The sequence below is a fragment of the Meleagris gallopavo genome, chromosome 1 (genome assembly GCF_905368555.1).
Source record: "Meleagris gallopavo chromosome 1, MGAL_WU_HG_1.1, whole genome shotgun sequence".
NCBI lineage: Eukaryota > Metazoa > Chordata > Aves > Galliformes > Phasianidae > Meleagris > Meleagris gallopavo.
Genome location: NC_139404.1, coordinates 73832486 through 73849223, shown reverse-complemented (window position 1 = coordinate 73849223; position 16738 = coordinate 73832486). Strand labels below are relative to the sequence as shown.

The 16738-nt window shown below is 36.0% G+C and overlaps 1 protein-coding gene across 1 annotated transcript in view; it reads left to right on the top strand.

The window, feature by feature from the left end:
- Nucleotides 1-16188, top strand: part of VWF (von Willebrand factor) — a 131616-nt gene extending 115428 nt beyond the window's left edge. The window contains exons 47-52 of the mRNA XM_010716971.3: nt 4133-4249; nt 7311-7409; nt 8199-8327; nt 9675-9714; nt 13863-13960; nt 15845-16188. Coding sequence (XP_010715273.2) covers nt 4133-4249; nt 7311-7409; nt 8199-8327; nt 9675-9714; nt 13863-13960; nt 15845-16033 — 672 coding nt within the window. The 3' untranslated portion in view covers nt 16034-16188. The remainder of the gene's footprint in view (nt 1-4132; nt 4250-7310; nt 7410-8198; nt 8328-9674; nt 9715-13862; nt 13961-15844) is intronic.
- The last annotated feature ends 550 nt before the right edge of the window (nt 16189-16738 follow it).

Genomic DNA, 16738 nt, shown 5'->3' with positions numbered 1-16738 from the left:
CATCACCTCTGGTGTCAGATAGCTCTCTCAGCATCCCCGGGGGAAACAGGTGCCCTTTATTCATTTAACCTAACTTTTAACCTATTCATTCTTTTTTTTTCATTTATTGATAAAGTATATTGATAAAGTCCAAATCTCTTTGGACTCTCGAGGAGCAAAACTCTTTGCTTTTTTGAGCAGAGAGCACTTCTCTCCATTTATTGCTTCCATTTTGGATTTTTTAAAAATATTTAGTAGGTATAAGTTCTTCATTTTGTTAGAACTTAAGCCATTAAACCTCCATCATTCTATATAAAGATAACTTCCATGTAGAATTAGATTCAAGGAATAACTATGGCCTTTCTACCTGAATGCTGGAAGAAAGGCTTTAGAGTTGTTAAATCTGAAATAGACTGTTTTCTCTTTGATTCCTCTATTTGTCTCCTCTACAATATATTGAGAGACAAAGTAACTGCTTTTCATAAAAAACTTTCTTGTAGAGAGTATTATTCAGTACAATTGTCAGCTCCTGACATCTGCTGTCATAGATTGTGTAGATATAAATTTATAAATAAAATTCTATGTTGCAAAAAGAAGGTATCTTTTCAATTGCGTGCTGTTATTTGATGAACAGATAATTTTTTCTCTTCCAACAAAATGTTGACTGGATTTGTCAGAGTCCTGATTCTGTTTTCAAGTATTTAAAAATATTTTAAGTACAAAATTAGACATTTTTGAGAAAGCTCTTATTAAGAGCTCTTATTAAGTATTTTGAAGATAAAAAATAAAATCTTTAAATTTGCCAAATACTGAAAAAAATTCCTATCTTGATAAAATTTCACAGATTATCATGAATTCATGATGTGACACAATTGCATTATGATTTGTTTTTGTTTGCTATTTGGACTTCTATAGAAACTTTTTTTTTTAAATCCAGATTTTAAAATGTTTTATTTGACTTGTTGAAATTAGCCATTTTATCAAACACAGTCTGTGAAAGATTTTGAGGGTATAAGTAGGCCCCAGCTGCTGTATTACTTCTGTGCTTTTCTTTTGCACTGTATCAGGCACCTAACATTCAGCAACACAGTTACTAACATTTTTTCAGAGTGGAGAGAAGAGTGTGAAATTTGAGTGGAGATTTTAATTTTGGAAGCTATCTAGACAAAATGGGCATTTTAATGGAAAAAAAAAGGCTAAAACTATTTTGTGGATCTTAAATTAAACTTGTTTAATGCGTATTTTCATTTTTTTTTTTCATTCAATTACTTATTTTAAGCTAATTAGCTGTATATCTGAAATTTTTTGAGCAGCTGGGGTTACCACAACTTTATCTTAGTCTATTTCTTACTTCAGTGACTGTTTTAGAGCTCTGGTCAGGAAGGAAGATGTGTTGTTCACAGAAGTTTATACTTCCAGGATTTCGAACCCTTTATTCTGTGTCCTTTAATAATAGGTTTCAGATTTCATTTTATATCAGGGAAAAACTTTGCTCTATTAACTCATTCATTGAATAGTTCAAAGTTTTGAGTCACTTACTGCAGTTGTTATCTGTGTAATTCAGTGTATCATATTCACTCCACTGTTCTTAAAAATGTGGTGGGCTTTACTGCAGAATTACAAGCAGGTGTTTGTAGTTACTGGAAGGATTATCTGCATCACTCATCTGTTTTCTCAGGCATTTATTGAGTTGTAGTTTTGTAGGAGATCTGAATAGATCTTGGCTTTATGCATGTTATTTTATTTGCACTGACAAGCACTGGGTTAGCAGATGTTGACATTTTATTCTATACTAGCCAAGAAAACATATTATAGATGTATATTATATGAAGGGAAAAAGTCACATCAATCTACTGTTTCACTCAGTTCTGTCATACTAAGCTACATTTGCTCACAAAATATCATTATTAAAGTCCATTTGCATGCTGATTGCTAAACACTCTAAAAATTATAAAACTAAGCTGTGATAGAAACTTTGAATCAAAGTAAATCCTTCCTCCATTTTTATGTGTTTTGTTTTAACATGTTTCTAGTATGCACTTCATTTCTGCCCATAACAGTGATTTTTGGATAGCTCACCTTTACTTATCTTTTTCTATAAAACTGGAATTTTGAAACTATCCAATGAGCATAGCAATTGTTATATCAGTTGTGGTTTTGTAGATCCTTTCTTCATGATATGAAAGCCTCGTGTTGCTAAGGAATTTTGTGTAAACATTCACATCTAGAGGAATTGAATTAAGTACGTTTAGAGCCAAAAAGATGATCCAAGGGCTGGAACACCTCTCCTATGAAGAAAGGTTGAGGGATTTGGGCTTTTTTAGCTTGGAGAAGAGATGGCTCTGGGGAGACCTCACTGTTGCCTTCCAATAATTGAAGGGAGCTTGCAAACAGGAGGAAGATCGACATTTTACATGGTCTGATAGTGACAGGACAAGGGGTAATGGCTTTACAGTAAAAGAGAGGAGATTTAGGTTAGACATTAGGAAGAAATTTTTTACTCAGAGGGTGGAACAAGTTGCCGAGAGAAGGATGCTTTATCCCTGGAAGTGCTCGGTGACAGTGCTCAGCAGTGCTATTATCAGTGAACCAAATTACCTTTAGGGGCCATAAATTCTGTACCAGAACTGTCATTCTGATATCCAAACCCTTTCCAATGTTAAGAGTAGACAAAACAATGTGTTTTGTACATTTGCTTGCCATTCCGCACCTGCGTGTCTTCATGTATGAATCTATTCAGTTCTTTCAACCCTCTAGATATTCGTAATAGAAGGTTAAATTGGTAGAAGTGAAGGATCTTATACTGAAATTTCAAGCTAAATTATTAAAATACTGGTATCTTCTCATCAGAATTACAACCTCCATGATAATGTTCATGGAGGATCTTTTTCCTAGACCTCTACAAAACAAAAATAAGTCATTTCTTTTGTTGGTGCTCTATTAAAAACCACTGAGCTCTAAAGACAGCTGTTGTGCTGAGGTCTAGCGAAAGAATGTAATTAATATTCTTTATTCGAAACATTTGTTCTTCAGTGGGTATGTGGCTCAGAACTACCCCTAAATCCATTACCTTTACACAGTTGCTCTAACTTCTTAATTTTGTTCCATTTGTTCCAGAAATGTTTACTTGTGTGTAATAAAAAAATGAAATTATGGTTACGTGTAGTATGAGACGAAGGAAATTCCTGTTCTCTGAAAAGTCAGCAGTGAAATTTCATTTTGAAGCCTACTCAAAGCTTTTGTCATGCAATATTCGGTGTCTATTTATTAGTTTTCAGATGTTCTTTATGTAGTCTTTCATGCATTCCACCAATTTTGTCCATTTAGCCAAAGCAGTTTATTATTTTGAGGTTAAAATGAAAAGCAGAAAGAATTTGGATTTAGAATTTCTTTAATCCAGTTGTTAATTCCATATTTATTCTTTCCTATCTAGTAGTGTAGCATTTTCCACTCTGTTTTAACATCATTTTTGCTTGCTTTCAAAAAGGTGATAGGATTAAGAAAACAGTGCTGCAAAAAAAGTTCTCTGCCAGTTCAGTCACTGATTTTCTAGTAACTGTGAGGGAGTCCAGTGCATCATTCAGTAATTGCTTTTTGTTTGTTTGTTTTTCTCCTTCTACTCTTGCCAATTTTAAAACTTTAAGCCTCCAGGGTTTCTAAGTAGGTTTTTTTTTTTTTTTTTTTTAATGTATAGAAACAATAACAAGTAATTTTCTTTCATAAATGGTTATCTGTGATGGCTCAAGAACAAAATATTGTTGGTGAACTGATTCACAGCACTTGAGAAAAATGAACTGGTGGGAACCACCTAACATATAGTAAGGACAACTCATGACAAAATTTTTCTTACTGTTTTCAGAGATACCTTTCTTCCTTGCTAGCTCTATAATTAAGGAAGTAATAACAATGTGTTTTGGAAGTTACAGAATTCTAAATGATTTACTAGAAAAATAGGCTTCTGCTTTGCTGCTTGTTGGGGGATTATAGATGTAAAATTTGGATCTCTGGAAAGTGAGGGCATAAATTTTGCTTTCTCTTGCAAACAATTGAAGAACTTTGCTTAATGAAAGATAGTTAACACAGATAAAATTGCTCATTTGAGTTTTGCTCAAGAGACAGATTCTGACTTTACAAGCCATTCCTAATGTTTCAGCCATGGCAACGCATGATGGTGGATCAATGCACAACATGCATCTGCTCTCTCCAGTCAGTGTCTTCTCGGAGGTACAGTCTCACATGTACAAAATTCAGCTGTGAACCATGCCCAACAGTAAGTGCAAGTATTCCGGATGTCTGATTAAGAGTGTCTGATGATGAGATCTTTACTGTATATACCAGTTTGTTTTGTACAACTGAGGCTATTTACCTTTTGGGCAAAATGAGATATTAGTAATCACTGTTACAGGAAGTGCTATAACTACTATAGTGTCCTTTCCTATATTATCTCTGTCCATCTAGGAACTGACAGCTCAGATAATCTTCCTCCTTCGGGACTTTCCTGTGACTATTTCCAAATTGTCTAATAGCTGAACCCAGTAGTAATTTGAAGTGAATATCCCTATTAGTTTCATTGGCCTTTTTGAAGTCTGCTGCTGCTTCCATCATTAGCAATGAATAAACTTGGCAAACAGCTCTCATTTGTACTCTGCTGACCAACAGTGTGACTGGAGTGCTTAAGTAGTTTGCTGAATCATATATATATTTTTTTATCATATATATATATTTTTTTCTTTTAGTGTTAACAATTCAAAATGAGGGAGATCTAAGCAAATTGCAGAGTCTGCTTCTGTCTCCCCCTGTCCAAAGAACACAGATCAGCAACTAACTTCCACAGAAAAATGTTTAAATGCCCTCTTCTCTTCTGCCTTTCCCTGGGCGGTGAATGGAGTCCAGCGGGCCCACACAAACCCACAGCCTGTGCAAGCAATGGCCATTGCATCAAAAACACATCTCTGACATAATCATATGGGATTCCTGGCTGATGTCTAGGAGAAGAATAGATCAACAGAGACCTTGCAAAAGGAGGGGGCAGAGTTATGGGGAAGGCTGGTAGAAGTTGGAAGGAAAAAGTAGTAAATCAAATTTCTACTATGCCAGCTGCCCTAGTAAACAAAGCAGAACACAACTATAGGCTCAAGTTATGACCTGCAACTCCTGATATTGATTAATTGCTAGCAGTGTCCCAGCTAGCTTGTCTTACAAATAATTAAATAGGCAGAGGTTATTTGTTGACCTCTGTTTCCTATACAAACTAGAAACAGACAGTCTCTTTTATGGGGAGAAGGCAATTTAGACATACACATATGTGCTCAATTAGTCTGTTGGGTGAGAAAACAGGCCTTGACTCTGTTTATTTGCACCAAGTGACAAAGGGATGAATCTGGAATACTTAAATGTTGTTCTGGATCCTAATATTGCCACTCGTATAAGGTACGATTTTAGACACACACTCCTGAAGAGAAAATAAATGACAAACCTTGTTGCTGAACATCTTTCTTTCACAAAATGTAACCTGGCAGATAAATGACATAAATGAATGATAAATGAAAAGATATACTAAAATGAATCTGTGATCAGTAGTATGTGTGCACGTCTATGTTCCCACACAGACATGCACAAACAGGAATTCTTCCTTTTCAGTGCTAGCTGTAAAAATTAAAGGCAGGAGAATCAATAAAATACATGGTAAAAACAGGAGGGGAAACATTCCACTCTTGCCCCTTTCAATATCCGTATAATTCCCAGACAGCCTTCCTACAACCTGACTCAAAAATTCAGACTAAACAAACAACAAAAATAAAAACAAAAAAAAAGAATCCAGTTAGAATTATTAAACACCATGAAATTGTGTTTTGGAGATGCACAGCTATCCAAGGGAGCTTACAGGTCTAGATGTATGTGTCCCATTGTAGCCATAGTAATGATACTGGAACTCGAAGGAAACCAAATTCAAATAAATCAAATTAATGGAATTCATCACTCTAAGGCCAGTGGAATTTACACACTCACTTTGGATCCTTTCTGTCTCAGTCACTGACTTTGTAATATACCTAGATTAAAAGCAATTCCTCCATAATGGACAAAATCATGGGGTAGAATATGTACTGACTCAGGAGCACTTGCTTTCTACTGTATCTTGAATCTTTGAAAGTTAGTGCACTGGTCATTGAAATGCAGACAACTGCAGTATATTCTGTTCTTCAGGGTCCATGCGTTTTCTGTTTTTTGACCTACTATAGGTGCTTACATTTTCAGTAGTAGAGCAAATTTACCTAATTAGTTTTCTTCCAGTGGTTTAATATTAACACCCCACTCACCCCAAATTATTTTTTATAATAATATGTATGGATAACATGCATGCCTTCATTTAACCGGAAGTGTTTGCTGTCTTAAAGAAAATTAGGCTCATCATAAGCAGCTGTTTGTTATGTGTAGCAGCTGGAGACATTTTTGTGGGACAGTTCATGTCTTAAGTTAGTTTCTTTCTGTTGTTTTATTTTTCACTTACCATTATATTCATTCTATCCTCACCATCAAGTTCTACTCGTTTTTCCATACTCCTTCCCTTGCCACTGTTTTTTTCCTTTTTTATGCCATTTTTCAGGCTCCATTATTCCTTTCTTCTTTTCTGCTTTTTCATTTTATGATACTGTATCCTCACCGTTACTCTCTTTCTTTTCATAGTTCATAATTTCCATCTTAGCCTTATTCTTCCATTTCCCTGTCCAATGTTTATTGGTTTTCTAGCCTTCTTAGTTTATGGAGAAAAATGGCCTTACCAAGACACATATTTATTAGCTTATGGGAAAGTTCCTATCCACCACAAATGTGAATTGCACGCCTCTCAGAATATTTTAATGAATTTGTTTCCTCCTACTGTCACTTCTTTTGGTGAACCTTATCTTGCAACAGTTATAGTCACAGAATATTGAATTTAGTGGACACAGGACATTTTGTAATTGGAAATAAACTTATTTCCATATTTATTATAAATCAGTACAAGCATTAATGCCAGCCTTTATAAAAGAAAAGCATGCAATTAGTTAGATTAAGCTAGTTTAGACCTACTTTAAAAACAAACAAACAAACAAAAACCTCAAAAATATTTGCTTACTATTTCTTTCAGCTATTGAATTCTTCCCCTATTCTCTCCTCCCTGGAAAACACCTTCTATAAAAAAGCATAGGAAACATGCTTAGGAAAAAACAAAACAAAAGAAAACAAAAACAAAAAAAGACACCAAAACAAACAAACAAAAAAGCCCAAGCAAATAAACAGGGGGGAAAAAAAAAAAAGAGAAACAATTCCATGTGAAGTTCTTTGCCTTCTAGAATTATGGAAGGCAGGAAATTTCTGGTTCTTGCTGTGGAAAATGTGTGCCAACTTCATGTGGCATCAGATTGAGAGATGGAAGGTTTCAGTACCTTCAGGTAAGTTCAAAGCACTGTTTCTTTTACTAAAGAGTTAACATGTATGTAGCACAGACTTCTGGTAGCTACAAGGAAAGCTTATTTTTTTTCTCTTTTTTGTTAATCAGTAAGGCATTGTTACTACCTTTTCTTTTATATCCCAGAATGTTTTCTAAAGGAAGTTTTTTTGTTGTTTATTGAAGAAAATGAAGAGTTCACAGCAGTGAATTAGACAAAGACAACCTTGATGTCTAGAAGTTTGAATATTATTAAATAACTTTAACTTGAATAGGAACTCATCAGATACCTAGCAGAAATCTAAAGCCTCCTTTGAAATGATATGGATAATTTAAGTTGAAAATGTGAATCTCAAAAAAAATTTCCCAGCTTGATAGTTTCTTAAACAGGAGTTCCTTGTGTGTGATTGTGTTATTTCATTGAGGAAGCTCCTCACTCTGCTAGCTATTAAATATGCATGTATATGTCTCTTTAAAAGACGTTTTGTTTCTTGTTTAGACAAGTTTCTTCTTTAAGTTAATGGAAGTTCCTTCCCTGGTAAGAATTAAAAAGGTCAGATTTGGCAGTCTTCACTGAGCTGTATTCAGTACTACTATGAGAGTAAATAATTATTTTTAGAAAAGTACAGTTTATTGGAGATTGCCACATTTTATAAGCTTCCCCACAATGGTATATTTACTTGAATATGGTATATTACTAGAATATTAATAAAGGAATATCAGGTTGTACAGTACCCTGAAAACTTACTGTCCTGTGCTTTTTAAAAAGCTAACAGTTCTTAAATCTTTCCAGCCAAATGAATCACTTCAGGATGGCTGCGAAAGTCACTACTGTAAAATAAATGAGAAAGGGGAATTTATTTGGGAAAGGAGAATCACTGGCTGTCCTCCATTTGATCCCAGAAGATGTTTGGCTGAAGGTGTAAGTAGTGAAATGGGTCCTGTTACTATGTTTCCCAGTAGCCTTTGTCATGTTTATTGTTCTGTATGTAAGTACCTTAAGTGTATTAGGGATAGGAAACTCCAGTTCTCTCACCACACCTTGGCTAAACTGAATTTGAACTTACTTTGAAATTCAGAAAACCATAAGTTTGCTTTATTTTAGAATAAATGCAAGTTGCATGTGAGAGTCTACTGCTGGAGAGATACAGTAATTCCATGAGATTTCATATGAAGCAGTAAAACCAAGAAAATTATTGTTCTCACAGTATTTTCAGTTCATATCCTGAGCAAAGCTGCGTGAATAATTATGCATACTGAGAAAACAGTCAAATTGGACTCTTTTTTTGCTTATGATAATATACATTAAATACCAAGGCATTTTTTCTCTATTCTCTTAAAAGATTAGAGAAAGGAAGTTTTACTCATGCTCATGGAAGAGCTCAAGCCTCTGCATTTGCAGTGGTTTGGTATAATGTTGTAATAAAAACCCTACTTGTGCAGTCCAGGAAGGGGTGTTGGACATGGTATTCTATTTTTACTTAGCTAACATCACTCAGATACTACATCCACCTGGTCCCCTTTTTTCAGCATGACAGGAAGTAGGAAACCTTAAATAAAGCTCATGCCCAAACCTTGCTCAACATACACATCAAGCAAATGGAGAAAGAATTGATGTGTTAAATACACAAAGAATAAAACCATTTTGGGAAGTCACTGCAACACAAACAAAATTTTTGAATAATGCTGGATTATGTTGCAGGCATGTTATTATCACAACATTCAGAATGCCCTAATTGTAAATCAATGGGGAATAATTTTTAACACCAAAATTCCCAAATTACATTTATTCTCCTCCCCTGCAAAACAACAACAAAGCCCCACTACATCATCTGTAAAATTGGTGTTTTTTTTCTCTTGTTACAGTAAATTTAGAAAAAAAAATCAGGAGGGACATTTAACTATGTTTCTTTGAGAGAATATTTGAATACGCTATGTTTTGTCACTTTGATTCCTAGGAGTTGATCTGTATTCAGCATCTTTACTTTAAAAAACTTCTATTAGCTAAAGTGAAAGCAATATTTTGAAGTACTGAACATGTTAAAACAGTAAATTATTTCCAGTCTTTTATCAACAAATGTAATCACATGTTTAACTCCTTTAAGCAGATTAAAATGAGATTGGTAACTATTATAGATTTATATTTTTATATATTTATAGCAATACAATTCTCTTGCCTAACACGCTGTTTCAAACATCCTTTTGTAGACTTTCAGCAGAACAAATGTGTATCAGTAGAGTCAAAATATTTGTATTTTTGTTGTTTTAGGGGAGAATTGCAAAGCTAGGCAATACCTGCTGTGACACATGTAAGTAAATAAGCCAAAAGTCTTGTTTGGAAATTGCAAAGAACATAAGCTAATGGATAAGGAGAGCTAAGAAATGTAGTCACCCCAGTACCTCCATGGATAAGGCTGTCATGTTTTTTCCTCTATAATACGTGTTTTGACAGTATTCATAGGCACTTTGAAAGAAACAGATACTCTCTACGTTTCAATACGTACCATTATGCACTTGTTAATTATGAATGTTATATTTTATTGTTTATCTGAAGAGAAAAAGAACAGTTACAAATGTGCAGGTTGACATGTCACATAAACTGAGACTGAGTCAAACACTTATTGAATAATCAATGGACTGAAAATAGATTTAGCAGAATGAGCTGGTGTAATAACAAAAAAAAAAAATTGGAAACAGATGCTTGTCAAAGGTTTATGCCTACTGAACAACCTGCCTGCATGTTAAGTTCTGCCATTAAGGAGTCAGTCCTGCAACTCTTAATTTAATGCATTAAATGGCAGTCAAACTTCCAGAAAGGGCTTCCGTACATGAGGGTGGGCTCTCAGTGAATCTCTGAGCGCTCGCCAGCACTCGTTCTTGTGGGAGACTTCAATTTCCCAGGTATATGTTGGAAATATAATACAGCACAGAAGAAGAAGTCCAAGAGGTTTCTAGAGTGTGTGGGAGATAGCTTCCTTATGCAGCTGGTAGGAGAGCCTACCAGTTGTGGTGCCCTGCTAGACCTGCTCTTCACTAACAGAGAAGGACTGGTGGGTGATGTGAAGGTTGGGGACTGTCTTGGGCAGAACAACCATGAAATTGTAGAATTCTCTATTCTTGGAGATGTCAGAAGGATGACCAGCAAAACTGCTATCTTGAGCTTCAAGAGGGCGGACTTTGTCCTGTTCAGGATGCTTGTCGCATGGGACCCTTGCGAGTCACTACTTAAGGGTAAGGGGTCCAGGAATGCTGGATGCTCCTCAAGATGAAAATCTTAAAGGCACAAGAACAGGCTATCCCTGAATGCTGTAAGGCGAGCTGTAGGGGAAGAAGACCATTGTGGATGAGAGTCTATGTCCTCTGGAAGAATAACCCCGTGCAGTGCTATAGGCCTGGGGCTGAGTGCAGATGACTGTGAAGAGGAAAGGGACCTGGGGATGCTGGTTGATGGTCGGATGAACATGAGCCGACAGTGTGCTCAGGTGGCCAAGAGGGCTAATGCCATGCTGGCCTGCATTAGAAATAGTGTGATCAGCAGGAGCAGGGAGGTAATCATCTCCCTGTACTCTGCACTGGTGAGGCCACACCTCAAGTACTGTGTCCAATTTTGGGCCCCTCACTACAGAAAAAACATTGAGGCCCTGGAACATGTCCAGAGAAAGGCATTGAAACTGGTGAGGGGTCTGGAGCGGCTGAGGGAGCTGGGATTGTTCAGTGTGGAGAAGAGGAGGCTCAGGGGAGACCTCATTGCTCCTCATGACTCTACAACTTCCTGAAATGAGGTTGTGATGAGGAGGGGCTCAGCTTCTTCTCCCAGACAACAGACAGGACCTGAGGAAATGGCCACAAGTTGTACCAGAGGAGGTTTAGGTTAGACATAAGGAAGAACTTTCTCTCAGAGAGTGGTCAGGCACTGGAGGAGTGGTCCACCACTGCCCTAGAAGATGGTGGAGTCACCATCCCTGGCAGTGTTCAAGAGGCGTCTGGATGAGGAGCTACGAGATATAGTTTAGTGCTTATGGTAACAGTGGTAGTGGGAGGATGGTTGGACTCAATGATCTTGCAGGTCGTTTCCAACCCTGCAATTCTGATTCTATGATTCTATGATTCTTTTTTTTTTTTATAAGACAATCTCTCAGTTTTCTCCTTTTTAAGTAAAAATAATAATAATAATAAACACAAAACTTGCAATTCATAAAAAAAAAAAAAAAGGAATATAAATATCTTGCCTGTCCTCCATTAACTCTCATTTTTTTGCTCTATGCATGTGCTAATAAATAAAAGATTAGCAATGTAATAACACCCCTGGTGAAAGAAGTAAACTCTACAGAGTTTGAAGCCATTGCTTGTCTGTATAAACACTGAGTTTTGGCTTTAGAAATAGAAGTCAAAAAGCTATTGAGATAGATTGTCATCAAATGGCATAAACAGGTAATTTAGTGATGAGAGCTTTAGTCTACCAGGCTTCATGAATGCTGAAAATCACCTATTCACAAAAATACCTTAAGGTTTAAAAGATGTGTGGGGTGAGTGGGCTTTACTGAGAATTCCTATTACTGCAATTTTGTAGAGAAGAAAGCCTCTTCTGAATGATCATAGCTCAATAAATATGTTTATTTAATGGTTATAGTAATTTAAAGCTCCTTGCAATAGTAAAATTAAGTTAAATGAAATATTGCATACCGAAAAAAAAAAAAAAAGCATGTTAAGAATTGGACAAATAATTAACTTGTTCTCTCATGTTCAAATAATAGTGGTTTGAGCAAAGGTTATTTAAGGACCAGTTTCTCATTGTATGGTATGATTTGGCAGTTTTAGTGTGCCAAATGCATTGTTCCAGGTTTAAAATACTTAGGAGTACATAATTGAACAGGCTTATTTTCTCATTACATTTTTGTGTCAAAGGATTTTATTATTTGCAAAGGATATTCCTTGTTTTCCTCTTAAGAAATGAGTTGTATCTCTGCTTTCTACCTCTTTTCTCAGCTGATCCCAATTGAATATGTCTTTGTAAGTTACAAGCAGCAGCCTTTGCAAAGGAGAAAGTCTATGAAAAAGTAAATAAGAAAACTGAATTAATTTGGGAACAGGTCAATAAGTCAAGATTAGAAAGTCAGTGAAGCTACTGTTGAATCTAACAATTATTTTCAGCTATGCGCACACAAGTGTGTGTTTCTCCTATGTGGAGAAGTTTTATCAAGTGAAGTGATTAAACATTAAAAGAGAATTTGAAACTCCAGCAGCCCTGGAACTAGGGAGGTTTTTTTCGTTTTTTTTTTGTTTGTTTGTTTGTTTGTTTTGCTTGGCTGTTTTTTTGTTTTGCTACTCCCCACATAACAAACATTGACTTTTGTCTAATTTCTTTTTGATAGAAGCATAAAACTAAACATGAGGACTTAGTTATCATTAACAGTGAAAAGTACCAAAAAAACCTGTATTAGATTATTTCATGGCTCAATGAGGACAGTGACAAAATTCCTGTTGACCAAAACTTAGATACTTTCAGAAATAGTTCTGTAATTTTTTTTTCCCACCTCACATTGGTTTTCTGCAAAATACACCTCACATGCAAAAACTATGAAGTATTGTAAAATCTAGCAGCCTGAAATAGGCAAGGCTGCTAGAGCTCCACGTCCTCAGCTCTAGGCAATAGTGAGGCTGAACATATATCCTAAAAGGCACATATGCACAAACACATGCACATTCTTAGTACCCTGGCAAACATGAGCAAGACCCAGAGTCTCATCCTGTTTCCCTCTCTGGTTGATCAGTATGAAGGTCCTGAGTGGCCATAGATACTCACTATCTGGTAACAGTCATGACAACCCTGCAAACCTAGACTCAGACACTGTGACCTATGGTCCAAGTGCTGATGCTTAAGCCTCCGTACCAACCACAATGCACAGACTGGAGAGTCTGTCATCCAAGACATCCCTAAAAATATCCTACTGAGTCTTATAGAACCCCAGGCTGTACTTCCTTAGCATACCGTATTGAGTCCTACACTCTTGTAGTCAGTGACTCACTTCAGTCTATAATGTGATCTGGAGACTTGCTCCCACTGACTCATCTTAAAGGGCATCATGTCAAGTGAATGAAATATCACTCTTGGGACAGTTCCAGGTGTAGCCAAGCCAGAGTGCTATTTTTTCTCTGGTTGAGTTATTGGGTTTCCTGGATGTGTCATTGCTCCTTTACATCAGCTTGCCCAATGTAGTGCTGAATCATCTTTTAAAATTGAGGCACCTAATAGAAGCCACCAGAGAAAAAGCAAATATTAGTTGGTAAGAGAGTTTAAAAACAAAGCAATTAATTGAGAAGAAACATAAGAGAAACCCTGTTCTTCTGTGGAATTTTAGGAATCACTGTTACAACACTGTAGTGCAATACATTCACACAGAAAAAATTGCCAGCCAGCATTGTCAGACACTACTGATATTTTTTTTTAACTTGGTAGGTGTGGAAGAGGAATGTCGACCAGTAAGTACCAGACTGCAGTATAAGAACATCAATGGATGTGTGGGTGAAAAGGAAGTGCCTATTTCTCATTGTGAGGTAAAAAATAAAATCACCTCCCTCATTTGCTAATGCATACACCTTACCTTGCCTACTTTTTCTCTTACACAAAGGGAACTTTTGGCTCACTTTGCAGAGTATTGGTTTTTTTCGTCCTCACTGATTCACTCACAATGAAAACATCTTTGACATTTCCTAAAGTAATTTGATGATGTTGAGTTTTCCTTGTTTGAGCCAGCATTAAAAAGAGGAACATAATCTAAGGTACAAAGGTGCAGTACACAATCCTTTGCTTCCAAATGAATGGCTCTGATGAGGTTTAGTTAGGACTTAGAAGAGAATTTTCATCTTAATATTACTGAGGCTGATTTTCAGATTTGTGTCTAAAATTAAGAACAAGTATCCTTCTTTAGGTACTGGATTTGTCTTATAAGAGCAGAAATAGATATTTAGATGCATGATAATTTAAACAGGCATTTAAATTTAAGTGCTATGATTTGACTTTTGGGCTCTGTAAGCTCTGTGATTTTTCTGTTATCCTGAACACTAGTGACTGTTATGTACTACATGTCTTGCATGTTACCACAATTGGATTAGAAGATTATTATTATTATTAGAATTGTTTCTGCCCATCACTCCTTGCAACTTGTAGAGCAACTTCCATTTCATACAGGAGCATAGCATCCTTTCCAGATATTTCTATCTCTCTGAGATTGGGAACAAAAGAAGGCATTCTCTTCCCTGACTGATTTGTAGCAGAACAATTGCTCAGTTTGATAAAGATGTTTCATATAAGAACTACATGCGACAAAACTGTGATGTACAAGGATGGATGCCAAGAAGTTGGTTTGCATCCAGCCTTTAAGTTTTATCTTTAGCTGATGTAGTAGGCAAAATGAGTCTTCAAGTTGCCCATGACTACTTGGAAAAAACGGGAACGTTTTATATTTAACGGGATTATAAGCACACGTAGCCAGGCTTTTCACGTAGATAAGTGGTGAAGGACCTCAACTTGCTGCACAAATCCTAATACAAATGGAAGCTTTAAAAACAGCAGTTACCTTTCATTAAAAACAAGAACAACAAAATGAACAACAACAACAACAACAACAACAACAAAAACCAACCAACCAACCAAAGAAAACCTTGCTTTATCTCTTTTCCTGTCCATAACAAATCAGTAGTAATTAAGTTTTTGGCCTGTGAAAGTACGGATTTTATTTTGTTTCTGGCACATATTGAGTAAATACTCATGCTATAGATTATAGTTTTTCTAAGCACTTCTCTCATAATGCTGTGCATATTTTTTTTAATTAATCTCAGAAATAAGAGTACAGAGACACACAAAAAAATGGACTCTAGCAGAGCTTGACAGGGGTATTTGTTTTTACATCATGAAAATGTAAGTCAAAATCATTGACACCTAAGTACAAGTTAGAAAAGTGATGAGATAGGAAGAACAATGGAAAATAGCAACCAGAAAGACAACAGTGTATTTACATAGCATGAAGAACAGCAAGAAATATGGCAGAAGCAGTTGGACTAAGTCATTTTCTGAATGTGGTTCTCATACATACAGATGAGATAATAATAGAAAAGTATTTCTTAACTACCACTTTTGGTCTACTTAGAAGTCAAATCCACAATCCTGGAAATCATCTTTTTTTTCTTTTTCTTTTTTTTTTTTTTTTCCTCCGTAACTGGTTCCTTTACCTTTTCTTTGCTGTGCTTATGGTTGAGAGACATTATTCTTTGACTAGCATCCTACACTCTGGAACAAAATACCCATTTCTGAGTTCATGCTTTGCAGCAGGGTGCTGAACTTGAGGCAAAGAAATCATGTATGTTTTGAAGGAAGAACCTGGATTCTGATCTCACTGAGGTCTGGCACTGTTCAACCTTGCTATCTCTTTTTCTGCTTAGGGTAAATGTAGAAGCAATACAAGATATTCCATTCAGACAGAGAAATGGGAAGACATGTGCAGCTGCTGTACAGCCATACGAACAACCACAGTTACCATCCCACTCCACTGTCCCAATGGCACAGTGGTGCAGCATTACATCCCTTCTGCCTCTCAGTGTGAATGCAGCTTGAGGAAGTGTACAGAGTGAATATTTTGAAGAAGCTCAATGGTTTAATCTTGAGTTTTATGATGAAGAACTTTACAAAGCAAATCTCATTTCCTCTCTGTAACCAATCTTATCCAGTAGATTTCTAATTAATTGTATCAACATAGCAAACAATAAAACTTACTAGCACAACAGAATAGTATTTTCTGTCTGTTATTGCTAAAGAAATAATAAAGGTTACATTGTTCCTTCATATTCATATAGAAAGTTATTCTCATTAATACAAGAAAATACTACAGTAACTGAAATAGTTGTTCCTACCCAAAGAACGTATCACAAAGTATTTAGTGTTGTCTTTGAAAACATTACACTTGCCTTCTCCACTTTAGACTTTAGCCATAAATAGAGCAAAAAAATGAAATGTCTACTTAATTCTCCCATCCTGTCAGTGAGTACAGAGATTATATTGTGAGACTTCACAGTAAGAGGGAGGTGTTCTTGATTCAAAAACAATATTGATTATGTCTCAGGCAATCAGTTATGTCTGCAATGCAAATATATTTTTCTCCTTTATCTGAATGCAAAGAAATTAGGTGCTAAGGACTTGTGTACCGTATACAAATCCTCAGTACCTGTGAATGGGGCTGAGGGACAGCTCTTAACTATTTACTTCAGTATTTCTACAGACCAGCTTGAAGAAAAATCTCATCAGTTATCTCCCTTTATTCCAAATACTAGAATCTCATC